The sequence below is a fragment of the Budorcas taxicolor genome, chromosome 4 (genome assembly GCF_023091745.1).
Source record: "Budorcas taxicolor isolate Tak-1 chromosome 4, Takin1.1, whole genome shotgun sequence".
Taxonomy (NCBI): domain Eukaryota; kingdom Metazoa; phylum Chordata; class Mammalia; order Artiodactyla; family Bovidae; genus Budorcas; species Budorcas taxicolor.
Window position 1 is genome coordinate 93,868,962 of NC_068913.1, and position 27,433 is coordinate 93,896,394.

The following is a 27,433-nucleotide window of genomic DNA, read 5'->3' on the forward strand; positions in this document are numbered from 1 at the left end:
TGCCAAGAAACAGCCTGTGGTGACCTGCTATTAATGGTAGATTTATAGTGCTATCAATTGTCAGTGTATTAATTCACTTAAGATGCTAAAACATAACCCTTAGTTATACTCAGATCGATTGGCAAATCTTTTTTAAAAATTCATAAATTATACATGCATTAACTTGAGCCTAACTCTGATTAAATCTTAGTTCATAATTAGTGTGAGTCAACTAACAAATTTTTTACAGGTAAAATAAGGGGTTCTCAACACAGTAGTGATTTTCTTGCATATAATGCGTTGTTTCCACATTTTATTATAACCTAAACATTTATGACTCTGGTGTGCTGAGCAGCACCCTGTGTATCTCAATTAAGCAAGAACATACAGATTGGTTTTCCCCAGTGCCTAATTCTGTGTCACATGACCATGATAAGACTTTTAGACCTCTTAATAAGATGACCCATTTGCTGAGATAGAATGTTTTTCTCACTTCCCCATTTCATTTGGGTTGCTGACCTTTTATCCTTGGCTGTACACTTGTCCTTGATTAAAATTAGATCAATAAAGCTAAATCAAGGTAAAAAGAAGAATATCCTCAGTAGAGTAAGTGACCATATATTACCATTAAACTGTTCAGAAGGAAATACCAGGTGGCTTTTTGGTTTTGTTTTTACTTATAGCCTTTTATTTCTGATTTGTACTGATAACCAACCATATGCATTATACCTTATTTTGTGAAAGTATGCCAATAGGGATGTACATTTTTTTAAGCTGCTGGTTCCAAATTTTGTGTGTGTTTGTCTTTTCCAGTAACCTCTTGGTCTTGGGTGGCGTTCAAATCTGTAAGATTTATTAGGTGAACATTCTGTAGCTAAGTGGCAAGATGTTCTGGCTTCTCATTAGCAGTGACCCTGGGTAGTTTTCTCACATTCAGCAGCATTTGTTGAAGCCACCCAGCAGCCCTGTCACCTCGCAATGAAGCAGGACTGGGTGCTGGGTGAGGAGGTCACCTTGCGCACATCTCCACTGTGGGGAGGGCTCCCCGTAGGGTGTGCTCAGGCCGACTGGTTTCTCTGTTCTTTTTGCATGTGAACTCTACGCCTGTAGCCAAGAGCTTATTGCTTAGAAGAAGACTTTTCTTTTGCTCTAAGCTGGAGAGGCATCCTAGAGTCCTTAGATGCCTTGTAATAGAATTCAGCGGCCATGGATTTTGGAATCAGTTAAGAGTCACTTAAACCAGCGGAGCCTGGCCTGCTGCAGTCCATGTGGTTGCAGAGTCGGACACGTCTTAGCAACTGAACAACAACAAATTAGAGTTCAATTTTTTGCTCCACCCATTTTCTACTGTTGTGAGCTTTGGTTTAAATTACCTGAGCCTCTTTTCCTTCATCTGTTAAAAAAAATAATATATATTTGCTGACTGTTGGATTCTACTGAGGATTAAATGAGTACAGTGGAGTTAAAAAGATGAGTCAGATGCTGTTTTTAAGCTAAGTTTCTAATCACCTATGAGCTATAAGAAGCGTAGATACTGACTTGGGACAGATGAACCATGAGAGAAAACAGGATATTTGAGAAAGCTCAGACGGTTTCCTGGGGATGGTGGGTGGCATTTGAGGATGGCCTTACAAAGTGTTTGGCATTTTAGTAAGCAAAGTCTTTAGCACTGAGATAGCAGTCACATCCAGGCACTGGAAATAACATAAAAAGGGGAGTAGAAGATTCAGTCATGGGCTTGTTCAGGAAGGAAACAATTTGGAATACAGTTGTTGGGATCAGAAGTGGGCTAGCATGTATGAATCTATCCATAATTAATACCTTCTTCTAGCTAAGTAAAGACCAGAATTCATATCTGAAAAGTCTCGTGTTTACTTGGGTTTTGAATTTTTAACGTGCTATGGCTTCTTGCCACTTAAATCAGAATATTACCTTGATTGAATTCCACTTTTCTTTTCCTTAAGGTTAAATAGCATAAAATTTACATTCCCAACCGTTCAAGTGTACAGCTGAGAAGTGTTTAGGATATTCACGTTGTTATGAGACAACTCTCCGAAACTTCATCTTGCAGTGCTGAAGCCCTTGTACCCGTTAATCAGTTTCCCCTTCCCCTCAGTCCCTGGTAACCATTATAGCTCTGCCTTTTTTTGACAGTTGACTTTAAAAGAAGTTTCTGGAATTCCCCTATAACACTGCATGATGAGTCACATGACAGCAAGGCTGGTGCTATTTATCTCTCTTTTCCGTCTGGCTGTAGTGGAAAGATGACCTTTTGTGGGTGTTCTGTGAATTTGGCCACCCTCACTAACCCTCACATTGTGTATATGTGTTTCTTCATGCAATATGGTAGCCTCTCTGACACAGTGAAAGTTTTTACTTTTCAGTCTTTTCCAGATATGTACTCATCATGGTTGGTCTTTAAAATCATAAAATGATTCACTCTTCATGAGGGTCCAGCAAACTGTTGGGGAAAAGAAAAAGGGGGTACATTGTTCTTTTACTGCTTAAATTCTCTATTTGGTAGACTCCATGGATTTGACACCTACTGGTTTGGAAGTCTTCCCTTTATGCTAATGTGATGCTTGTGCTGCCAGCTGTTAAACCGAAGCATTTCTCTTCATCAGCCATTTTAGCTGTGGAAGCTCTTTGTGTGCACTCCCACCATTTTTCTTGTGGGTTGATGTGTGTGCACACTTTACGTTGTAGATGGTCCTGCTGTATGGGGATTGGCCAGGTAGAAGTATCTGGAACAGGTAAGAGGCATTATTCTCTCAAGAGAGAGTTGATTATCAAGAGTTGGACTGATCCACTCTGGTTACAATTTTGTTTAGTTATACAGAGAGGGTGCTTTTGGCCACTATGGTAGTAAAGAAACCACAGCAGTTATTTTAACAAACAGCTTAACATAAAGAATTATTAACTAGGAATGGGAATACTAAAAAGGCAAAAGGAGAACCATAAGGGTTACATGGAGGTTTTAACCACACCACACATAGAACCTCTGGACACAAGTGTGAGATCGAAACGTGAGAACTCAGGCATTTGGAGGATGGACCCATTGGAAGCGGGACTGAGATCTCTGTTGAGCCGATGAAGGGTGGAAGGGGAACTCCGTGGACCTGGGACCCAAGCCTTCCAGGAGGGGCTGCCAGTTGATTGTTCTGGTGACTCTGAGAGGGTGTGTTGAGGATGTTTCTGGGAGTGTCGGGAAAACTGCAAGCTGGAATCAGTTGGTGCTGCTGGAACAAGCTACCATTGCAGAGAAGAACTGCTCTGGAGAAGCTGACTGAAATAGGAAAGAGTTGTCCCTTCTTCCTCCTGTCCATTGTCCCTTTGACATCCCCTATTGCAGAGCCTAACAGGGAACCACCCAGCTGGCAAAGCCACGGCATGTGTACATGAGGAAGTTGCCTTTGCACCTTGCTGCACCTGAGTGTCTGTGCTGTTCACAATTCTGGTAACTTCCTTTGCCCATATTTCTTCATGGTGGTAGTAGGTGACAGATGTTATATTTTTCTTATTGATGACAAGCTACACAGTACAAGAGAGTCATCTTTGTAGGGTTAGAATGATACCTGTCAAAAAAAAAAAACACAGGCTGAGTATTTAAACACAGGCTGAGAGTACTTTGACTTTGTAGATAAAATGTGTGGCACTGGACCTGCAGCCTGATTCAGATCTGGGAGTGATGCAACAGGCAAGGCAGGAGCCCTGTGTCTAAAGAGAGGCCTTAAGCCATGCACTTACATAATTCAGTCCCGTTTTTTTTGAACTGCATTACAATGTATTGCACAAATTTGACTGGAAATCTGGCTCAACTAGAGGATCCACTGGCACCAGCTAAATAATGGTGTCATACCCAGCATCGTTGTCTCCTCCTGTGTTCTTACAGGAAGAAACTTTAATCGTTATTATTATTTTTTAACATGGTGGAGAAGGGAAGGCATTCACCAAGAAACATTTCTCTAACAAAACAGTGTTCTTTTCTGAATGGGCTCACCCGAGCCTGCTGTCTGTTGCAGAGAAGATTGCCTTCCTATTGCAAGAGATTTATTTTCTTTTCCTGCGGGACCTTGCCCCTCTTCTAGAATGGTGGGAGGGCTGATGGCTCATCGCCGCGTGCTGGATGGGTTTCATCTGGCCTGCAGCCTGTACTTTAAGTAACGGGGTTGTCTCTTCAGAGGGCACGGGCTCTCCATTTTTAGCCTGGGGATGAAGGATGAGAAATAGGGAGACTTGTCCTCCATTACTAGAAAACAAGATTTGGGGCCAACTGGTTAATTATGAGCTTCCAGTGAAAAGGAAAGATGTTCCAGAGGGGCTGAGCAAGTTGAGATATGTTGGTTCTCATGACTTTCCAAGATCTCTTAGACCCCAGACCTGCTCTGGTCTTTGAAGACCCCCATTTTCCCTTCTGCTTTTAAACTCTGGTTTCTTATTTGTAGACTTTTGTGTGTGTGTGTGTGTGTGTGTGTGTGTGTGTGTGTGTGTCTTTTCCTATGTTAACGTTGATTTATGTTTGCAATCCATCTTCAGAACTATTAGCTCTGTAGAAAGAGGGCCTTACTAGAGAGACACTAATTATTTTTATTCTCGGCTTCCTTTGCTCATTTGAGCAGCACGTGAAGAGTGCATCATTCAGCAGAACCTCACACCTCAGTGTTGTCAGAGACTAGCCTTTTGAGGACAAAGGAACAACTCTACAATCTTTATCCTTTTCTTTTTCTTCCATCTCAACCACAAAAAATACTACCTAGGCAATTTAGACTTGGTATAAATTCCGATTGGTGAATTAGTTAGGAAGGTAGGCTGCTGGTACTTTTGAGCCCACATTAAGGGAATTATCCATTTTTATATGAGGGTTTCCCTGGTGGCTCTGGCGGTAAGAGAATCTGCCTGCAGTGTGGAAGACCTGGGTTCAATCCCTGGGTTGGAGAGATCCCCTGGAGGAGGGCATGACAGCACACTCCAGTATTCTTGCTTGGAGAATTCCATGGGCAGAGGAACTTGGCAGGCTACATTCCATGGGGTTGCAAAGAGCTAAACACAACTGAGTGACTAACACTTTCACTTTTTTCATATTGTAGCTTACTGTCATTATATGTCATGTTGAACTCTCACGGTCTTTTTGTTTTTGTGTCTATAGTATCAGTTCAGCTTTACTTGAATTATATATGTTCTGTAAGGATAACCATTAGCTAGTGGTAGTTTTGCCAGTGTGTTATTTCGCAGATCACAAGTAATTGAATTCATTATGTCAGATTTGTAGAGAGCAGAGGATTGCCTTGAAGTCTTAGCCAGGTAAAAAGAAAACACTAAGTATTCAGATTTTGTAAAATTGCTTCTTCCCCGCCGCCACACCCCCCCCCCTCCCACGGCCCCCCCCCCCCCCCCCCCCCCGCAACATAACACATAGAAACTCTCAGGAGTACTGCCTTTGCATCACTGCTTGCAGCGAGCCTAGTTTTACGGCTATACAGTGAGATATCTAGTATAGAGTCTTTTTAATCATTATTCAGGAATATACTTCTTTATGTAATACTGAATCATTTCTGGTAATAGTTGCTGGAAGGGAGAGACATTAGAAATAGTTCACATTCAGCTGGTGCTGTATGAGAGACATTCATTACTAACAGTAATGAATCCACAGTGATACTGCCTCTTTTTTTTTTTTTTAAGTTTTCCTTATGTGCTGACCACTTCGTATTCCCCTGATCAGAAGTGCAGTTTGAGTTTTTTAAAAAATAAATATTTTAGCAAGGCCTTTTTGCATCCCCCATCTTATTCTCTCTCTGTGTTGGCATGTTCTAGGAAAATAGCACTATACTAGGCACTTCGTAGGTATTATTAAGATCAGTTCTCCTCTCACATAAATCTTCCTTCCTGTGGTCTGGTAGGGAAGATAAGGCCTATAGGAATTAATTAAATTACAGCAATACAAGGAGCAAAGTGATTAGTGCTATAACTTCTGCTTGTCTCTTCTGTTGCTTGATATTTTAGCATTCGTTAACATCCATGTCAGATGTTGTAAAACTTTAGCTAAGTAGCTTCTTAGTTACCCATGTTGATCTGTTTTTTTCACTCAGGGTTCTTATTACCTGAAATAGTCCTTGAATGTGAGTTTAAGAGTTGCCTGATGTTGTATTAGTACATAGGTTTAGTGCCTTCCTGATTCTGACTGGACTTTGAAGTCATTTTCCCCTGGGTTTTATGTGTTCTGTGTGATGCCAGGTTATTCTTAACTGGCTGACTCTTGGGAGGAAACTGAGGCAAGCCGGGAGCTGCTGGTGCAGACTCATTGTTGAGAGCCTGGGCTTCTATTCATTCTCTGGGTGACAGCGAGCTGCCCACTTAACACTTGATCATTTGTTGCCATCAGATGCTGGAGGAATGTTTGATTTCAAGTCCAGGACAGCGCTTTCTGTCTGACTTCAGGAGTGCTGAACTTGAGCTTTGTTCTCTTCAAGGATCTGATGCCCTTTCTGTCTCATTATCCCAGTCTTAGTGGCTGCATCCTCACCATTCCTCCAACTCGCCCTTGGAGCAGATCTTTATTTTCAGAGTGCTGGCTGGGTGGGGGAAGTTTTTGCCCCCTGTGCTGGGAAAGGAAGATGGGTGGGGCTTTCTCACCTCTTTTTTCCTTCCTGGGTCTGGAGCCTCCTTGCAGGTGGTTGCATAGCTTCCTACTTGGGAGCCTTTGCCTCCTTTGGGCCTTGAGGTCTGTGTGGGGCAGTGTTGTTCTTTTCTCTTTTTCTCCTGGCCAGCAGAATTTGTAGGAGTGAAAATGTCAGTTGCTCAGTCATGTCCTACTCTTTGAGATGCCATGGACTGTAGCCCACCAAGCTCCTCTGTTCCGTGGGATTCTCCAGGCAAGAATACTGGAGTGGGTTGCCCTGCCCTCATCCAGGGTATCTTCCTAACCCAGGGACTGAACTTGAAACTCCCACATTCCAGAGAGATTCTTTACCGTTGGAGCCACCAGTAGCTGAGTGAAGGCACCCCATATGGTTTGCTCCTTGGATAATTAGCCCTTACAGCCTTCAGTTCAGTTCAGTTCAGTTGCTCAGTCATGTCCGACTCTTTGCGACCCCATGAATCGCAGCACACCAGGCCTCCCTGTCTATCACCAACTCCTGGAGTTCACTCAAACTCACGTCCATTGAGTCGGTGATGCCATTCAGCCATCTCATCCTCTGTTGTCCCCTTTTCCTCCTGCCCCCAATCCCTCCCAGTATCAGAGTCTTTTCCAGTGAGTCAAGTCTTCACATGAAGTGGCCAGAGTACTGGAGTTTCAGCTTTAGCATCATTCCTTTCAAAGAACACCCAGGCCTGATCTCCTTTAGAATGGACTGGTTGGATCTCCTTGCAGTCCAAGGAACTCTCAGGAGTCTTCTCCAACACCACAGTTCAAAAGCATCAATTCTTCAGCACTCAGCTTTCTTCACAGTCCAACTCTCGCATCCATACATGACCACTAGAAAAACCATTGCCTTGACTAAATGGACCTTTGTTGGCAATGTCTTGCTTTTCAATATGCTATCTAGGTTGGTCCTTTTCTTCCAAGGAGTAAGCGTTAATTGACAGGGTCTTGATAATGAAAAAAAACCTGATGTTTGGCCTCTTCTGTCCCACCTCCCTCCCCTATGCTTACTGCATCCACCCAATAAATAGCAAGAACTTCTGAAAATGTTCTTAATCGGTGATGTAGTTGTGTAGGAGAGCCATCTCCAGAGACAGATTTTTTGCTCTTTGCATAATAGTCTTGCAAAGGGACTTTGATTTGGGGAAGAGCACCTTAAATGGGACATAATGCCACACTGTGCACTATAGATGATCAGGAAGTCCCTTCCTGGAACATGAGGCTGCCGAAACCTGCTTTGCTTCTTTCCCTCTTTGGATGTTGCCCAGAGACCTTGATAACTGGAGCTGTTCCTCAGACTTGCCACTTGGCTCTGCTGTCACTGTGGCTAGTGTAGGTGTAGACCGCTGGCTGTCCGTATGGGGGCAGGGAGAGGGGTGCCCGCCCTGCTGTTCCCCGCCGTGGGCAGGTTGAGGAATTCTTAGTGATCTTGTTTTCCTGCCGTCACTAGACTGGCAACTAGACTACGTTGCCAACTGTCTTGTCTGCAAAGAAATGTAGGAGCATTTCAGATTATCTTCTGCTACATGTGGAGGAAGAAACGTGAGTTCCCCAGTTATCTACTAATTTTCCTACTTACTTAGCCATCTGGACTTTAAACAAGCTCTTCAGTGTTGCTGTGTGACTGTCTAAACCTTTGGATTCCTTTTGCTTCTTTTCCCATTGGTTTAAGTTGGGACAAAGTGGTCAAATGGCGCTTGGCAGCATTTCTCAAAAAGTGCCCCATGGTCCTTCTCACTGTTTACCATAAACACAGAGTCGGGGCCAGGAGCCCAGACCTGCAGAATCAGAGTATCTGATGTGGGCCTGGCAGCCTGCATGTTCCCAAACTTCCACACTAAACCTGACGGTCACTGACAGGTGGTGATCGGTTGTCCTTTGATGGTAAGAAGCCAAGAGAGAGTAGTGTCTGGCTGTCCAGCTACAGCTGCTGGGATAGCCAGGGTCAGAATCCTAGCTCTGCTTGTTAACATGACTTGAAGAATGTTACTTAACCTTAAGCCTCGCTTTCCTTGCTGTAATTTAAGTTCATAATCATTTCATAACGATTTGAAGACTGAGAAGCAGATCCAGTGTTTCTGTCCTAGGTCTGATGAAGTGTGGGCAACTGTATAGAAACGGTGAGTTGAAGAGTCTGAGAGAAGTGTAGTCAACTAAGGGTTCTATAAAAGCAACAGGATGCTTCAGGGGCCCAGTGCCTTACATAATCTCATGGTTCAGAGTCCAGCCTTCTTCCATTCTCCCACCTGTAAATTTTTATAATCACATCTCAGTTTGTTTTTTTTTTTTTTTTTCTTTTCAGTTTTTATTTAACATTCTTCTTTGCCTCCTTGGAGATATGTCTGAAATGTATTGCATTGTTGCGAACTCAGGACTTACCCAGACCTCATCTTTTTAATAGACCCTATTTATGTTTAGGGGCTTCCCTGGTGGCTCAGACAGTAAAAATCCTGCCTGCAGTGCAGAAGACCTGCGTTCAGTCCCTGGATTGGGAAGATCCCTAGGAGGGCGGCATGGCAACCCAATCCAGTATTCTTGGCTGGAGAATCCCCATGGACGAAGGTGCCTGGCGGGCTACAGTCCCTGGGGTCGCACAGAGTCAGACACAACTAAGCACAGTACAGGCGGTGCTAGTGGTAAAGAACCCTCCTGCCAGCACAGCAGACAAGAGAGACCTGGGTTCGATCCCTGGGTTGGGAAGATCCCCTAGAGGAGAAAATGGCAACCCACTCCAGTTTTCTTGCCTGGAGAATTACATGGACAGAGGAGCCTGGAGAGCTACAGTCCATGGGGTTGCAAAGAGTTGGACACAACTGAAGCAACTTAGCACGCAGCACACATTTACCTTTAAGAGGGATTTTTTTAGGAGGAAGAAATAGAGTTAATTGAGAAAGAAAGCATCTTTTTCTGTGAAGTGACTCCTGGGGAGTATTGGGTACATGAATCTTCTGTGTGTGCTCCTGTTGATAGTGTAAGATATCTTCCGTTTGGTCAAGGTGGTTATGATTTTGACCCTTTCCCTACAGCTGCTGGCTGTAGATTTCCATCTAGTTAGATCTGTCTTTTATAAAAATGTGCTATTGTATGTGTTAAGGATAATAAATAGTGGATATCCCTGTGGATTCTGTATCCTGGCTGCCAAGGGAATTGAAAGGTCCTTGATTGTAAATATGCCCAGGGCATGTGGTAATGTTCCTATTTTAAGTCTATAATTCAAATGGAAATCACAGCCTTTTGTTTATTAACAGAGCTTGTGTGGCAGGGCAATTGGGACTGGTCCATTTACCTTTTGAAATTTTATCCATTTAAATCGAATCATGTCTGTTCTTATTTTAATTCAACAGTCTGTTTTAAGATCTTCATAGAGTATAACTCTGCTTGGCTACTTGTAGTGTATTTCAAGTCTCCTTTTTAAAACAAACAAACAAACTTGTTTTTGACCCTGATTATTTGAGAGCCCGTTGGTAGTTAAATTATTCCCTTCTGCCTCTTGGAAAGATGCATCTGTGAAAGAATATTATTTTGAGAGAAGGGGGGAAAAAGGAATTTAATGCATTTCTTATGAGGAAAAGAATGGCCAATTATTCTACCTCTGAGAGAAATAAAAGTATGAGACATTGTGAGCCAAGGGAAAAGCTGACCAAACCAGGTATGGAGTTTTCCTATCCCTAATCATTTTTTAGTCTAAAAAGGCCCTGACATTATAGAAAAATACAGCAAACTTTCCTTCTTCTGCCTTGATGTTGTACCATGTTGCTCAGATCCTCCTCTCTTTAAAGACACAGCCTTGCAGATAAAGTGCTTGGGCGCTCATCCTCGACCCTGTCTCTTTCCTCTTCTGTTTCTTCCTTTGCCTATCCCGCATCAGTAACCAACCATTGTGCTTCATTTCAAGGTATTTTTGTATTTTGGCTGTTTACATAGCTCTAGGAATAATGTTGTTTTTTAGTCTGTATTTAAACCATTATCATTCTGCAGCTTACTTTCCTGCTCAGTGTTGTTTTTCAGATTTGTTTTAGTGTGTTGCTCTCATTTAGACTAACTGCTCTGTGTTCTGCTCTGTGATTGTACCATAAACATGAGCACTGCCTTCCTTGTCCTGCACGAGCCAGGCTTCTCTTTGGTATATACCTACCTGTAAGAAGAATTTCCTTGGGCTTCTTTGGTATCTCAGCTGGGAAACAACCCCGCCTGCAATGCAGGAGACCCCGGTTCAATTCCTGGGTCAGGAAGATCCCTTGGAAGAGGGATAGGCTACCTACTCCAGTATTCTTGGGCTTTCCTGGTGGCTCAGACAGCAAAGAATCTGCCTGCAATGCAGACCTAAGTTTGAGACCTGGGTTGGGAAGCTCCCCTGGAGGAGGGCATGGCAACCCACTCCAGTATCCTCGTGTGGAGAATTCCCATGGATAGAGGAGCCTGGTGGGCTACAGTCCATGGGGTCACAAAGAGTCGGACACGACTGAGCAAGTAAGCACGGCAAGGAGAATTTCCTAAGTATTAGGGATGTATATCTCTAACTCCAACCTCATAAGAGTGTGTACATGGAGCAGCACCATATGAACGTGCCATGGTGGCCAAACCATATTATATTTCCATCGGTGGTTACAGCATACCCGTTCCCCTACATCCTCATTTTTAGAGTTTGCCAGTATAGTCAGTGTCCTACAGTATCTCAGCTTACAATGCCCTGATTATTAATGAAGTGATAACCTTTCTTTCTACGCTGAATGCCTCGCTGCCGTTCTTTCATGAAATGCCTGTTCATATACCTTTTGGCCAGTTTTTCTGTTGGATTGTTTCTCTTGATGATTCCAATAACTCTCACTACCACACGTACCCACCTAACAGTGTCTGCATCCACACACTTTAGGGTGAATTATTGGAGCTCCTGTGAAAAGCCACCCCCTCCTTCCCTATGTAAAGACATTGTATTAACAGTTCTATCCTCTTCATTCTGCATTATCACTTACTGGCTTTCCACGGGAACTGTGCCTATGATTTCTTCCCTCTAAAACCGGAAACCAAAACCCCTTCTCTTCACCCTGTTTCCTCTGCCGGCTACCACATAATGTCTTTATGTTTTGTAGCAGAACTTTCTGAAGTATCACATGTACTCACTTTGTCCACTTTTTCTCTTCCCATTCCCAGTTCCCGTCAGGCTTTCCTACTGCTTCACCATAATTAATCTTGCCAGGTTACGGATGACCCACACTTAGCTTAATCCAGTGGATCTTAGTCACTTGCCTTGTGTGTTGACACAGCCGGTCTTTCCCTCCTCGGTTCACTTTTTTTCCTTGACTTGGATGAAACATTCGTCCTTTGTCCTGCTGAGATCACTGATTGCTCCTTCTCAGTCTCCTGTTTTTCATTCCTTCACTTACTCCTTACCTTTTAATGTTAAAATGCCCTAGTCCTCTGTGCTTCTCAGTCTCTTTGCTTTAAATACCACCTATATGCTGCTGCTGCTGCTGATACGCTTCAGTCGTGTCCGACTCTGTGTGACCCCATAGACGACAGCCCACTAGGCTCCCCCGTCCCTGGGATTCTCCAGGCAAGAAAACTGACATGGGTTGCCATTTCCTTCTCCGATGCATGAAAGTGAAAAGTGAAAGTGAAGTCGCTCAGTCATGCCCGACTCTTAGCGACCCCATGGATTGCAGCCCACCAGGCTCCTCCGTCCATGGAACCCTCCAGGCAAGAGGACTGGAGTGGGTTGCCATTGCCTTCTCCGACCTATATGCTGCTGCTGCTGCTGCTGCTAAGTCACTTCAATCGCGTCCGACTCTGTGTGACCCCATAGACGGCAGCCCACCTATATGCTAACCACTCCCAAATGTAAATTACCAGCTCAGAGCTTTTCTCCAAACCCACACTGCCTACGCAACACCTCAACTTGAGAGTTTAGCGTGCCGGTAATCAAACTCCTGTTCTTACCCCCCTCCCTCTACCTGTGGTCTTCCTCATCTTATGTGATAACCCCACCACCCCACCAGTTATTCCTTTACCTTCATGCTTGACTTCTGCCTTTTTTCTCTTCTCACATTCCATCTACCCACTTTGAGAATATTCCCAGATTCTAACCACTTCTTACTCTCTCACTGCTCCTTCTTGATGTAATCTACCATCATTTCCCACCGAGATTAATCCCATAATCTCCTAATCAGTCTTGCATTGTTTTCTCCTTTCTTTGCTTTAGTGCCTATTCTGAGCACAGTAGCCAAAGTAATTCCTTTAGATGTTAAGTCAGACATGTCTTTGTCTGTTGTTCTTCCCTCTTGCTCTGTGCTGTAGCCACAGTGATGCCTCTCCTGTTCCTTCCACCCACCAGACATCTCCTAACTCGAGGCCTTTGCACTGGCTGTCCTCTCTTCCTTTCTCCAGATGACTGCATCCCATACCTCTTTTGAGTCTGTTAAAATGTAATGTGATGAGGGTAAGCCTCACTGAGAAGTCAATGCCTGTGGCTCAGTATTCCAGTTCTCTCTCACCTGGTTCTGCCTTTTTCTTTATCCGTTTCACTTATCAGCTACTGAGTCTGTGCTTTGGCCTATCGGTTTGTTCATGGGTTAGTAAAGAACTCTAAAATTTTACTGGAGTCACGTTTATCAATCTTTTCATGGTTTGTGTTTATTGAGCCTTGTTTTAAGAACTCCTCCAGGATCCTTGGGTCCAGTAAAATTTTTGGCTACAGCTTTTTGGCTGCAAGATGGGCTGGATAAAATGTAGGCCTGAGGATGGGGTTGAGAATAAAGACCTTGATTAGTAGTGTGTGTTAGTCACTTAGTCGTGTTAGGGATCCCTTCTGTTCCCTCCAGATGAGTGTTAACCAGAGACCTCGTTTTAGGAAGGTAAGATCCTGAGGGTGGGGGAGGGTGCCAGGCATGTCTTTGGATGCTGAGATGCTGGTACTGGGCTTCCTTCCCCAGCCAAGAAGAAGTAAAATGATTGAAGTTACCTATAATGCGAGTCATTGCCAGGCCTACATACAGAGTCACTTCTCAGGATGAACAGTGATTACAGCACATACTGGTTTGTGTATTATCCGCCCACCAGAAAAATCAAGCATTCTTTTCTGTATTTATTTATTTTTTAGAAAAAGCATTTCCATGTAGATTAGAATCTAAACTAGACAGTCCATTTTAGCAGGCAAGATTCAGCTAAAGTCTTGTTTTCTCAGAATACATTCCATACCTCAATTGCCTCTTAGAGATTTCAAAGGCTTTTATGTACCTGGTAATTTGGAGGAATTGCTTTTATTTTGTAGTTTCTTAGGGACTTCTAATATCTCTCTTGTAAGATGTTTACAGATGTCAATAGCTACTAGATCTGAAGGGTTAGAGTAACAAGATCATTCTGTTTTCACTTGTGATATCTTGTTTTCTGCTTGTGCTATTAGTTCTTTCCTAGGTTCATGAGAGACATACAGTCAGGCTCAGGTCACCCTGGTTTTTGCTGGGATTTTTGATGTATTGTTTTCTTCTTTTGAGAGTGTCTTGGCTCAGCCCAGTCCAGTCAAGCGCCTTTCTTGTCCAGGCTGCCTTGTTCGCACATTGAGGTGTGTCTCATCCCATGGCCCTTATTTGAAAAGCTTCCTGAAACTGTTTCTTACCTTTCCTGGTTTTGGAGTTCCAGTCAAGTGGCCTTGCCTTTACCTTGGTGGTGTTTCAGAATAAGCAGGGTAAGCTTCTGATATCAGGTTCTATGGCATATCCTAAGGCTGTGGAAGGGCAATTTTAGTTATTTTGTTTCAGTCATTAAAAAAAAGCAAATGTTCACTTAGTAATCACATACCTCCTCTCCAAATAGATTGCCCTGTATTGCTAGAGGAATAATTTGAATACATTGGGACTGTTTTGCTCCTGATGGCTGATTCTGATAATCATTGATTTTTGTCTTTATTTAAAATTCTGTTCATTACTGACACCTAGTATCTTCTGTCTAGCAATCTTTCTTACGCTGTGAATAGTGCTGTCATAAACTCTACTTAAGGGCTTCTTAATAGTGACCCACTATAAGGAAATCTCAGTGGTGGGTTATTTCTTTAAAGAAGTTCATGTTTAGGGGTATACTTATTAGGCAGCAGTCATGCCACCATATGACTTGATCAGAGTTTAGAAATCCCAGTTGTTCCTGTTCAGAGTGTGTAGATTCTCACACCTCAACTCGCAAAAGGAAAAAAGACTCACCTTCAATTCTGAAAGTGTCTTCACTTCTTTGAGGAGCACTGCAGTGATCCTGCTGCCTTTATTTATTTTTTAACCCAGAGAAATGAGAAGGCAGTTGGTATATATGAAGCTTGAACTCAAAGAATTGTGCATATTCTCGGTGATATCAGTGAACTGAAATGTTTAAGTGATGTGTTCTGGAGGCCAAGTCTTGCTTTGGGTCTAAGGGAAAACCTCTATTTTGATGCCTTTGACCTCAGAATTGTCATTAGGATGAAAATGATAAGTGTTCTTAATTTGAGTGTAGTTGGATGCTTAAGAGACTGTAATTTGAATACTTTAAGTACAGACTGAATTACATAGAGATCTTGTTGTGTCAGGTATATAAGAGATGGCAAAACAAACTTGAGCCCAGGTGGACTAATCATACAGAATGGGAAGCAGTGACATGCATCTGGGTTGGAGGTTATTGCTTAATTTTCTCTTTTTCTCTCTGATTTTTTTCTTCTCCAAATATGTGTTCATGCAGATGGCATACTTGTTCTCGTGTATGATTCTGCATCTTTCTTTTGGTAGTGCATCTGAATACATACCATAAGGGAGGCACTGCATACTGGGGTCTGGGGTCACAGAGGACAACAGAAAGGGACGTGATCTCTGTTCCCATGGAACTCAGGGGCCAGCGGGGGAAGCGCTGACCGTGCCAACCAGTCGAGCCAGCGTCCATGGAACTCATGGGGCCAGTGGGGGAAGCATTGACCATGCCAACCAGTTGAGCCAGCGTCCATGGAACTCAGGGGCCAGCGGGGGAAGCATTGACCATGCCAACCAATCGAGCCAGCATCCATGGAACTCAGGGGCCAGCGGGGGAAGCATTGACCATGCCAACCAGTCGAGCCAGCGTCCATGGAACTCAAGGGGCCAGCGGGGGAAGCATTGACCATGCCAACCAGTTGAGCCAGCATCCATGGAACTCAGGGGCCAGCGGGGGAAGCATTGACCATGCCAACCAGTCGAGCCAGCGTCCCCCAGTTTCTTATTCACATGCTCTGGTCCTGCATACCCTGTCCTACCCCACCCCCAAACTCCTCAGGTTCCTTCTCCTTTATCCGCGCTGTCCATTCCCCTGTCAGTTGCTGTTAATTCATTTCTTAAACGAGTTCTCACGTCTCTCAAGGTCCTGTCAGTCCCCAGTTCTGTCGCCTTTATCTGGACCCTCTCTCTTCATCTCAGTTGTTTTGCTCAAAACACCTCTTTTGGGGGCAGTCTGAGCTCCAAGAAATAACGAAGGGATTGATTGCATTATTTGTCTGTTGAAATACTGTTTGTTCCTGCCTCTCTCCTTTTGCTTTTTTCCCCATCTCTAGTTTTCTTCCTAGTTCATTTCTATCCTGCAAACTCATGTTAAGTCCCACCTTGTCAATGAAACATCTCCCGATTACTTCTTTCTTTCCACTTCCCTGAGTTCTAATAGCACTTAGTCCCTCATCTGTATCACATAATTCAGTGCTTATTCAAAACTGCTTCGTGTTACTTCATAGTTACAGGATTTCTGCTATTATTATTGTTAGGTTACAAGGATTTTACATCCAGGATTATAACATACCTTTACATAGTGCTTTGTCTGGGGCTAATAGTTGGTACATGCTTAATAAAGGCTTATAGAGTAATAGAATGAGATTTATAGTATATCTGTAAATATTAGAAGGGCCCTGATAACTCAGTGAGCTGCTTTTATGTTGCAGTTTAGATAGCTGTTTCCCTGTTGAGGAACATTTAGGTTGATTCCTGTTGCGTAAACAATTCATTGCTTATTTTTGAGCCTGTCATTTGTAAAAGATAATTTTGTTCCCTGTAAAGCAACCAAATACTTAATCACTCACTATGTATCCAGCAGTTATTCAATATTTGTGATACTAGAAGACAGAGCCTCCTTCAGGTGCACTGTCTGTATCTTGTGCTCTTGGCTGTGTTCCTGTCTCAGTTTTTGCTTTGATTTCCCATTCCTGATGTGATATTTTATTTTGCTTTAAGGATAAGAACAAGAAACTCCGTCCCCTCTATGACATTCCCTACATGTTTGAAGCCCGGGAATTTCTGCGGAAGAAGCTCATTGGGAAGAAGGTAAGCGATGACAGAAACCTATTTACGAATAGTTGTGTGTTGTTTTAAGCTCGGCCCTTCTGACGGAATCCCAAAGACCGGCAGATAGATGACTTGCCTCCCCCAAGTCAAGCGATTTTACTTTGATACAAAGAGAGGCGTGCCTCTGTCTCAGGAAGTGACATCCCTCGGGAGAAGTCTAAAATTGGGGCCCTGACCACGGTGTGATTGCCAAGGCGCTCACGGTGAGTTCTTTCCAGGGTCCAGGCTCAATTCCAATTTCAGTAATTGCATATTGCCCTGAGTTCCATTCACTTGGCTCTCTGCTTCTCTCCAGCCACCTCCATTAAAAGTTGGGGCTGTGGGATTTGCTAGGGAAAGAAGGTGGCTGCTCTTTACTGCTTTCCCTATTTCTGTGGAGAAGAGGGAGCCTGCCTTGGTGGGGAAGAGAGCATAGTTTCCTGGTCGTTCTTGGGGAGACTTTCTGGTGGAGCCCGGAGGCTCTCAGAGGGCATTTCCTTGGGTTGTCAGAGCAGAATGTTCTAGGAGCTGCAGAACTTGCCGTTCTATCAAGCGGATCATTAACCTCTGATCTTCCCCTGACTTTCCTTGACCTCCCCACCCTGCCTGTGCCGAGCATTTCTTTGTGTCCTGGGTAAAGAGAGGGAATGAGTTGGAGTATTTCCTTTGGTAATTGAGAGAAATTTGTGGAGAAGGACTGTGATTTGTCTTCTCCTTACTTTGTTTTGGTGGGAATTCTTCCAGGAAATGTTATGTTTTTGGCCAACTTTTGTTGTGGGTTCAGAAAGGCCATGGTTCTAAGTCTGGCCTCAGCATGTTGAAGCCATATTAGCATTCTTTACCTCCATGCAGGTTTTTAAATGATGGGAGTTGTGAGAGGTTTGTCAAAGTAGTGTAAAAATAAATATAAATATAAGCCATTTTATTATATACCATAGTCACTAGAATGATAAATTACAACAAGAGATTTTGAAGCTGGGCATAAGATGAAATTGCTAATTTTGAGGTAGAGACACCAAACTGGATTCCCTAACATGAGTATTAAATCTCCTCAGGTTCCTTCAGAAAATAGGCTCATTTGTCATTGTATAAAACTTGACAGAATGTTGTATTCATTCATGAAGTGTAGTGCGAATGATGGCTTTAAGCCTCTTTCAATTTCTAGATCTCCTGTTATCTGATCGAATGTCTAACATCTCTATTTCACAAAGTTGATACCATATCACTCATTTACTGGCTCATAAACAATGGCATAGAGACAAGCAAGGAATCCCATTCCCCACCCCGCCAGCCTCCATACGTATGCATGCATATCTATTGAAATCCGTCCAAGAATCACATTGAAAGGGATAGCAGTGCATATTCACTTCATGGGCAGCCAGTTGTGTGGCCTGTGTTATGGCCTCCACCAGCTTGGTTTGAATATTGCCCTCCCGGATTCTGCTTCATCTCTGGGAGCATAGATCACAGCTCAGGGTAGCAGCTGCTAAATGGTTTTAGGTTAGTCCAGGGCCCTGCTCTCAAACACCGTGTGCCTGCTGGGCGTTTGTAAAGTCCTCCGTCTCAGGATAAAAGGACTAACCTCCAGTGTCAGATTTGGTGGCAATTCTTAAGCAATTAGTCTCCTTCTTGGTGGGAGAAACCTCATTTACTGGTGCCTCTGCATCAGAGTTGATTGGATTCTGTTTGTGCTGAGCCCAAGTTTTGTCCCCCATGGTGACACTGTATAAATGATGAATACTGTATCCCCACGTAGGGAGAAGGATGCAGCTCAGCTCTGCTGGGCTAGAACATTCCTGATGCAAACTGCTTTTCCTGACTCACCACCTGAAACCACTTGCCTGTCTTCTGGGCCCATCAGTTGCAACAGCAAACACCCATGTGCTCTGGAGTCTGGGAGCAGACAGGGCAGTTGGCTGCCTCAGGGGGTGGCCCGCACATCATCATACATTTCTGCCAATTCCCTTCAGACCTCTGCAGCTGTTGAGAGCAGCATGTAGTGATTAAGAGGCACCAAGAGGGTGCATGCGGGCCTGTGTGTGCCCGTGTGCACGGAAGCTGATTAGGGCTGCCTGTCACAGCTTAAGCAAGATAATGGAGGTAAAAATCATCTTCTCTGCCCAGACTATTATTTGACCATCCCAGAGAGTCTATAATAAGACAGTTTGCAGGGATTTCTAGAATGTAGAGAAATAAGATTGAAGGTAAAGTGGTGCAGTGCTTTGTTAAATTCAGTGGCCTCCATTTCAGTTATGGAAATGCACTTTGGTTCACTCCCCAGATTTAATTCTGGCTAAATGCCTTAATTAAAGTAACCAGGCACCTCTCTGAGTCTTGGTTTTATCATTTCGGAGCTGGGAATATTATTTGCCTTTCCTCTCTCTTGGATGAGAATCTGCCATAAAACTAGTCATTCATGTTTTTCCAGATGCCTATTAAGATTTTGTTTTGTTTAATGATACTGCTTTCATGTAGAATCTAGCATACCCTGACTTTTTCAGGTGAGGTCAAGAGATGTAATCCATGGGCAACTAATTTGCTCTTGCCCAGATTTGGGTGTTACCTGATACCCACTTCCACAAAATGAGTATGCGCTTGTGTTTGAGTATACATTTGTGTGTGTGTTTGTGTTTTGTGTGGTTTGAGGAAGAGGTAGAAGATGTGTATATCCTGGAAGAGTTTCAGTAGCTGTCTGAATTGCCACACTGCTTGGTCGAATGCCCTCCCCATCCCCCCGTTTGCCATCTGCCATCTGTGCCTTCACTCAGATTTGACTCAGGGAATATGCATGGAGGAGAGAACTGCCTGACTACTTTCTTCTGGGGTTCTTCATGGTCCCAGTGTAGTGGACACTTGGGATCCTTGGTAACTTCAGTGTGTCCTGTAGTTTTCCAAAATGGCATGCTTAGTTTGTGTAAGACGATGAGATTGTGATGCACTTGTAATAGAACCAGAGCTACAATCCTATTCTGATCGCAAGAACAGTTTCTTTCTCTGTGTATTTTTTTTTTCCTTACTATTTAGAGATTGTCAGCCCTAGGAAAGCAAGAGTTTGTATGTCTAAGTCATTTTGCTCTCAGTGGAATAAGGTGATGGTAGCTGGGAATCTTCATTGGGAATTTTCCACAGCTATTTCATAGAATCTCTAAATATTTTTTAATCTGTTTAATACAGCATTTACAAATGACATGTGAATCACTGTAACTTCTATCCCTTGATTGTGGAATTTTTGTCACCAAGGGGACCATTGTGTTCAAAGCTGTAACCTGTTTGGACCATTGAAGGGTCAGAAATGGTGGATGAAATGAAATTCCAATGAAGCTTCAGCCCTGGGAGTAGAAAGATGCTCAATCCAGGCTATCCTGCCTCTAGAAGTTCTACCCCCAACCCCCACCCTGCAGCAGTTCATCTATTCCCTAAAGATTTTACCACTGTTTTCGTTGAATAAGTTGAATAAGTAAACTGGGGAATGAGGCTCATTTGTAAACCAGTAGCTGACTTTGTGTGCTTTTTATGTCATTAAAATTTGTTCTGTAAACTATGCAGACTCTTTTTAGGCACTCAAAATTAGGTAATTTTCTTGATAAATGCAGACATTTGAAAAGTTATTGGGCTATAAATTAGGGAATTACTGCTTTAGATTGTTCTTTTTTTGGAAGCCTATTTTACTTGAGGGTCATGGTTTTGGGGGTGTGGAGCTTTTGGGTGGTAGGTGGGAATGATTTCTCTGTGTGCCAGATTTAACAATTCCAGCAGGTTCAAGACCGAACCTCATGAAAAATCTGTTCTCACTTTTTAGAATGGTTGGTATAGTATGTAAACGATATTATCTCTATTCTGAGTTAATGTGCTTTTATGAGCCAAGCTGGCAACCCAACCACTGTTAATAGTCTTGCTTCTCTGGGATAAAATATTCTGAACGTCTAAGTCGACTATAGAAGATACGGCTCATTTGTTCTTCGGTGGCTACCTGTGCATGATTTTCATGCCATTCCAATATGTATGTAGCATGAACTAAAGACTTGCTTTTTTACAGCACTTCATATAGTGCTCATTTTAGCCTAAAAAGTTAGAGCTGTCATTTATTGAGTTGGTTGTTCCTGGTAAACACTGAATTTTCTTTTCACTTTGTAAAATCTTCACCTCTGCCCTGAAAGATATCTGTATCATTCCTATTTTATAGACATAGAAACCGAAACTTACCCCAGATGTCCATGCTTTTAATGATGCTTCTGATCCTAAAGGGCGTCCGGAAAGGCCTGCTTTCCTCTTGTGTGCACTGACTGGTGTGTAGATGGCCAGGGTCAGGGGACTTTGGGGGTATGACCGTTCTTGGGTATGACACCCTACCTGCTGTGAGAAGTTGCTTCTCTGCCGCCACAGCATCCTTGTCCACAGATAGCCGCAGGTGGTCAGAGCACCAGGGATCAACCCTCTGAATGCCTTCAGCCCTCTAGACATTATCTCATGAGTCTTTGAGATGTCCCTGTGAAATGATGTTTCCTCAGATTGCTCCTCTGAGAAGCCCGTGTCAGATTACATGATCTTCTTCAGTTCCACAGACGATGTGAGGTCATAGCAAACAGCGTTAAGCCAGTGTGGAGCTCGATTTTACTTTCTCTTCCATCTTCTGGCAGAGGTGAGGCTTCTGGGAGAAGGGAAAGGGCAGGTTACTTTTTTCTTTGTTAATCTTCGGCAGGGCCCCCCGCAGGTTGAGGAACACACTCAGTGCTCCAGTGCCTGTGTGAGCACGGGACCCTGAGGAGACCCCGTGTAGCCTTCCTTAGCCGACGCGGCACTCAGCTCAGCCGGTGGGTGCTCTTCAAGGGTCTGGGGCTTCCTTGAGAATTCATTTACTCTTCTCACAGGCTGCGTCGCAAAAATACTTTTGCTGTGTGTTAACTTAATCCTCTGTGTTAAGTACAAAGCTGGCAGTCTGGGGATTCTTGTTCTTAATTACCTCTGATGCAGTTTAGTTTGGTTTTTATAAACATTTCCTTTGTCATCTCCACATTTTTCATTTCATATTAATGTGATTCACTCACGCCATGGAAAAGTCCTCTACATTAATGATCAAAACAGGCCCTAGGGTTGTGAATGCATTGTGATTTAAATTGACAGGTTTATGCGAGGTTGCTTGTCCTTGCCTTCTCAGTGCCAGCTGTTACCATCAGTGTGGCTGTAAATTTTTTGAATAAATGGCTGAAGATATTCACCAAATCGAGATGTTTCGAATTGGCTCGTGTTTTCTGACCATACCTTTTCCGAGTAAGACTTCTCCCACTTGGACGGGACGAGAGCGTGTCAGTGCACCGCAGGAGACCAAGGGTCATTGGAAATGCCATTGACCTCTTGGCTGGACTCATCAGCTCTCTTGTCTGGTGCAGGTAATTAACAGAAATGACTGTAGAGTTTCTGGAAACTCAGTTGTTCCCAGCAAGGTAGCATTCTCCTGGCTGCCACTTGAGAGCTCTTCTTGATGAGCTCTTGGTTTTATCTGTAGGTGGGGCAGAGTACCTCTGTGCTTTAGAGACCTTCAGCGTGTCGAGCCGAGCACGTAGCTCTTTGGTGAAGTATGGTATTTGTATGAAGTATATTCTTACGCCTTCTTCAGAAAGGACATCTTATATAAATGAAGAAACCAGAAATTGAAACTGCATTTCTGAAAATTTCTTATGTAGGCTTACCTGTGGGAAATGGTTTGTTAGATACCAGGATCCTCAAGAACTCCTATCTCTGGGTACTGTTAGACCTTACTTGGTTTAAAGACCTTCTTCCCTGGACTCCCAAGTTGCTCGTAGGTTCTGGTGAGAGTCCTTAGATTTATAACTGATCGTCAGTTGGCTTGTCTTAAGCCACCCACTCCTGATCTTTTCACCCAAGATTCTGAAATATCGTCCTTAGGGCTGGAACTTTCCATGCCTGTTCTCTGCAAACTGGGCTTTTATTTTAGGGGGAGATTTGTGCTGAATCAGCTCAGCTGTGTTTGGGGGTAGGGAGAGGACAGGCTTTTTTTCCCTACTTTAAAAATAACCCTTATGTGCCAAAAAACCCTATAAAATGTGCTGAATTGCAAATCTTCCAACTTCCTATACCTCTTGGTTTACAGCAAATAGATTCTTTTGAGCTTGGGCTCAGTGATAATGTACAGAATATCTTACAGTGTGTGGAAGAGAGTAAAGTGAGACTACCCAGACGTGCTCTGTTGGGAAGCAAACCCAACTCTTGTTATCTTTTCTCACAATATTTTTTCCGTAGTAGTTTCATCTTCTAAGGGTTTGTATAGGGATAGTACATATGAATTTTCTAGGAAGAAAGGTTTTGTTATATTTGCAAAATCAGACATCATTCCAAAGTAGTGAGTCCAAATTTTAGACATAGACTCTTTAAGATTTCTTTCTGTGGCCTCTGTTTTTGATGTGTCCAGAAAGTTAGGCTAATATTTCCAATTGCTTATCTTTCCTAAGGACATGAACAACTTGTGGGTGTACAAGAGGGTAGTATGCACAATTGTCTGGTTCTAAGGTGGAAATTCTGGAGAAGGCAATGGCACCCCACTCCAGTACTCTTGCCTGGAAAATCCCATGGACGGAGGAGCCTGGTAGACTGCAGTCCATGGGGTCACTAAGAGTCGGACACGACTGAGCGACTTCACTTTCACTTTTCACTTTCACACATTGGAGAAGGAAATGGCAACCCACTCCAGTGTTCTTGCCTGGAGAATCCCAGGGACAGCAGAGCCTGGTGGGCTGCTATCTGTGGGGTTGCACAGAGTCGGGCATGACTGACATGACTTGGCAACAAGGTGGAAATTCCTCCAATTCGTTACAGTTGGGTGACTCAAGTGGTGTCTTAGGGCTTCATGATTGAGGTCATGCGGTTGTGAGCTCAAAGGCCATGTGCTCCTTGTTTTAATGCATTTAAAATCTGAGCAAAGGTTTTACTCTTACCAAATCAAGGTCCTTTGTTGATACCTAGAACTGCCTTCTTGCTTCCACTGACTAGTTATCTTTCCTCTGGCAAGCTTTCAGATATTCCTGTGTGTGCGCTCAGTTGTGTCCAACTCTTTGAGACCCCACGGACTGTAGCTCGCCAGGCTTCTCTGTCCATCGGATTCTCCAGGCAAGAATACTGGAGTGGGTGGCCATGCCCTCCTCCAGGGATCTTCCTGGTCCAGGGATCAAACCTGCATCTCTTGGGTCTGCTGCATTGGCATGCAGCTAAGCGTTGCAGTTCTACCCTATAAGGACTGCTGGCTTGGACAGTCTTTCCTGGTGGTTTCATGATGATAGGTGTAGTGGGCTGAGTAGTGTTCCCTTAGAATTCATGTCATTTTGGAACCTCAGAATGTGACTTTATAAGGAAATAGTCTTAAAGGATGTGATGGGTTATAATGAGATCCTTCTGGTTTAGGGTAGAGTCAAAACCCAAAGACCCATGCTCTCATCAGAAGAGGGTAAGACACAGACGGAAGGGCATAGGACAATGGAGATGGAAATGCAAGTGATGCATCTTCGTCTGTCTGGCCAGTTGACTCCTGACTGGAGTTCTCATTCTTAAGTTTTGTACTTTAGTGATAAGCTCCTTTGAAAAGTAATCCATCAGTTGGGGTTTTATGTTGATGTTCTTTCACCTCTGACACCCTGCCTGTCTTGTCTTTCTTGCATTTTTTTTCTTTCCCTCCTTTCTTCTCCCAGGCTTTAATGCCTGTGATCTCCAGACCAGTTGACAGTTGATACAGAATAACCAATACTTGGTTTTCCCTGGTGGCTCAGTGGTAAAGAATCCATCTGCCAGTGCAGGAGATGTGGGTCTGATCCCTGATCGGGGAAGATCCCTGGAGAAGGAAGTTGCAACCCACCCAGTATTCTTGCCTGGAGAACCCAATGGACAGAGGAACCTGGCGGGCTACCATCCCTGAGGTTGCAAAAGTCAGATACAGCTTAGCGACTGAAAGATGACTAGGACAGCCATTACTTGAGCACATTTCTAGTGTTGCTGGCAGGCTCATCCGAAGACTTCTGCCTTGTTTCCCTTCCTTGACGAATCAGTGCTGATGTCTGCTTAAGAAGGCTGCTGTAGTCACAGGGCTTCCATCATTTCGACTTTGATCATTAGCATTTTGAAATATGGCACGCCCTGGGAGAAATCATTCTGGCAGGAGCTTTTGATGAACTATGCTCATCCCATTTAAGGCTGATGAATAGGACATTAGGGATAATTAGCAGAGGCCTGGTCTGCAGTGCCGTGTGAAACAGGTCACTTGCGTAGGTGTGTGCCACGGGGAGCTGTGCCTGAGTTTCTCCTGTTACTATAGGAATCTCAGTTTTTGTCTTCAATCTAGTCTTTTTGGACTGGATAATTTTTCTGTGGCTTTGCCTTCCCTCCTTTTCTGGCTGTAAAAAGTGATTGGACTGGGCTGGGCTAATGAGCAGGTGGCCCTATTCAGAAGACAAAGGTTGAATAGGCTTATTCTCTTTGAGGACTGAGCCCCTAAAGCTTCGATCATGCCTCATCACTTGATAGTATAAGAAAGCCAGAAGAGGAAGCCTGATGAAATCAACTCATTTTTATTATTCAGCAAATAGTTCTTGAGCAACTACTCCATACCACACCTTGTTCAAGACATTGGGGTTGGAACCTTAAAAACATCTGTGCTCATGGAACTAATAATAGTCCAGAAAAGCCACATGATGGTTGGGTACCTTTTGGGAGGTAAAATGTGAATAAAGTATCATCTCTTGTCACAAGCTGCCTACAGTCTAACTGCGATAAGATTACATCAAAATGTGCAAAGTTGAATAAGAACAGATTTGAATATCTGGTGAGATAAGAAACATGTCTCTTGGCAGGATTGGATTAATATTAATGTGAATTGTACAGATCATAGTTGTCTTTCAGAGATAGGAGAGGTTCCACCTGCTGTGTGACCTCATGCACTCAGTGGCTTCAGCGGCCTCTTACATATGAATATTTCCACCCCTTGCTTCTTTCTCTGCCTTCAGATGTACTTCCAACTGCTGGAATCCCCAGATAGAGATGCCAGGAGAGAGGTGTCAGCTATTAGGTCTAAAATGTAGTTTTTATCTTCCATGTGGTTTTCTTCTCTGCCCACAGACCGTCTTGGTACCTTTTGGTGGTCTTAAATATTGTCACCACCCAGTCATCATCTCAAACTTTAGTATCAGCAGTCTCCCCATCCCAAGTTCACCTCATTCTGCCATAGTTACCGCTTCCAAATCTTCCTTTACCCAGTGTTACCCATGGCTGTGATTCTGTATGCTCCTTATCTCTCAATTATTGCAGCTGCGTCTTAAGTGGATCTGCTCCTTCTAGTCTCTGCCATCTTTCACGGTGCTGTCAGAACTGCTTTCTGTGTTCACAGTCGTGGTCACCTCACAGACTCTCGTGTACCCAGATGCCTGCAGGAGAGCTCCTGCCTCCTTAAGTGAAGAGAAAAGAAAGCTGGTTGTGTATAAAATATCATAATGTCATTTAGGGATGTTTCCATTTCCAGTCTCACTTCCTACTCAACCCTCCATATGATACATCACAAAGAACTTGTCACCCTTGCATCGACATGCCGAGCCCTTTCACAGCTTCCTGCCTTCACACTTCTTTTTCTGTAAGGATCTTAGCACGGTCCTCTATTCCTGGCTCCCCATGTAATGTTGGGGCCCCTTCATCCTCTCATTCCCCTTTGCTGGTTTCTGGAGTATCCGTTCCCAGGTCTGACCTCCCTCCCTCACCCGTATCAGGCAAAGAGCCTGTCTGACCTTTTTCTTCAGCTCTCAGCTCCTGATGTCAGGAATCACATTAGGATCCCCCAGTAATAAGTCTCTACAGAAGCAGTGGAATTTGTCCTCCACCTGGCAGTTCTTAAAAATCGGAAGTCTTTGGATATAGAGAAGGGATGTAGAAAGCTCATCGCATAGCTCTGAGCCAGGCAGATGGTTTTCCTGTCACCTGTCGTCTTCAATTTCCTCATTCTAATATAGACCTCGAGCCCCACTCCAAAGAGACTTTAGGCGTAGCTCTGACAGATGAAAACCATGGCCTTACAAATAGGTAGAATGAGGATGTTTCTCGTGTGTTTTTCTGGATATGAGTTGTGGTTATGAACTGATGACTCCCCCTGACTGGCAGTGTGCCCAGGGGCTGTTCCTGAGGCAGCTGGAGCAGCCGCTCCTTGGTTTGGGAGGTCTACTTTGGGGCTGTTCCTGCGTCCTTTAGAAACCTGTGCAGCATTTCTAATTTGTTCTCTTTAAAAAATGATTTTTGACAGAGGGGCTTACTCAACTAGTAGGCAGTAAGTGAATATTTTTCACTTGAATCCTTCATTATGATTTTAAACCTCTAAATGATAGATGCTTGATGGCCCCTGACTGTTGCCTGCCGTGCTCGTTCCCAGGGACGTGGGCTCCATAATGTCCATCTTCCCCAACAATAGTCCAGATGAATTGGAAATAAATAAGTCCCTGACTGGCTCCACTTGGCCATTTCTGCGACGTATAGCTTGCTT

At 43.7% G+C, this 27,433-nt stretch overlaps 1 protein-coding gene across 1 annotated transcript in view; it reads left to right on the forward strand.

Moving 5' to 3' along the window:
* SND1 (staphylococcal nuclease and tudor domain containing 1) overlaps nucleotides 1-27,433 on the forward strand; it is a 419,879-nt gene that overhangs the window by 134,483 nt on the left and 257,963 nt on the right. Inside the window, exon 11 of the mRNA XM_052638359.1 lies at nucleotides 16,822-16,911. Within this exon, the coding sequence (XP_052494319.1) occupies nucleotides 16,822-16,911 (90 nt within the window). The remainder of the gene's footprint in view (nucleotides 1-16,821; nucleotides 16,912-27,433) is intronic.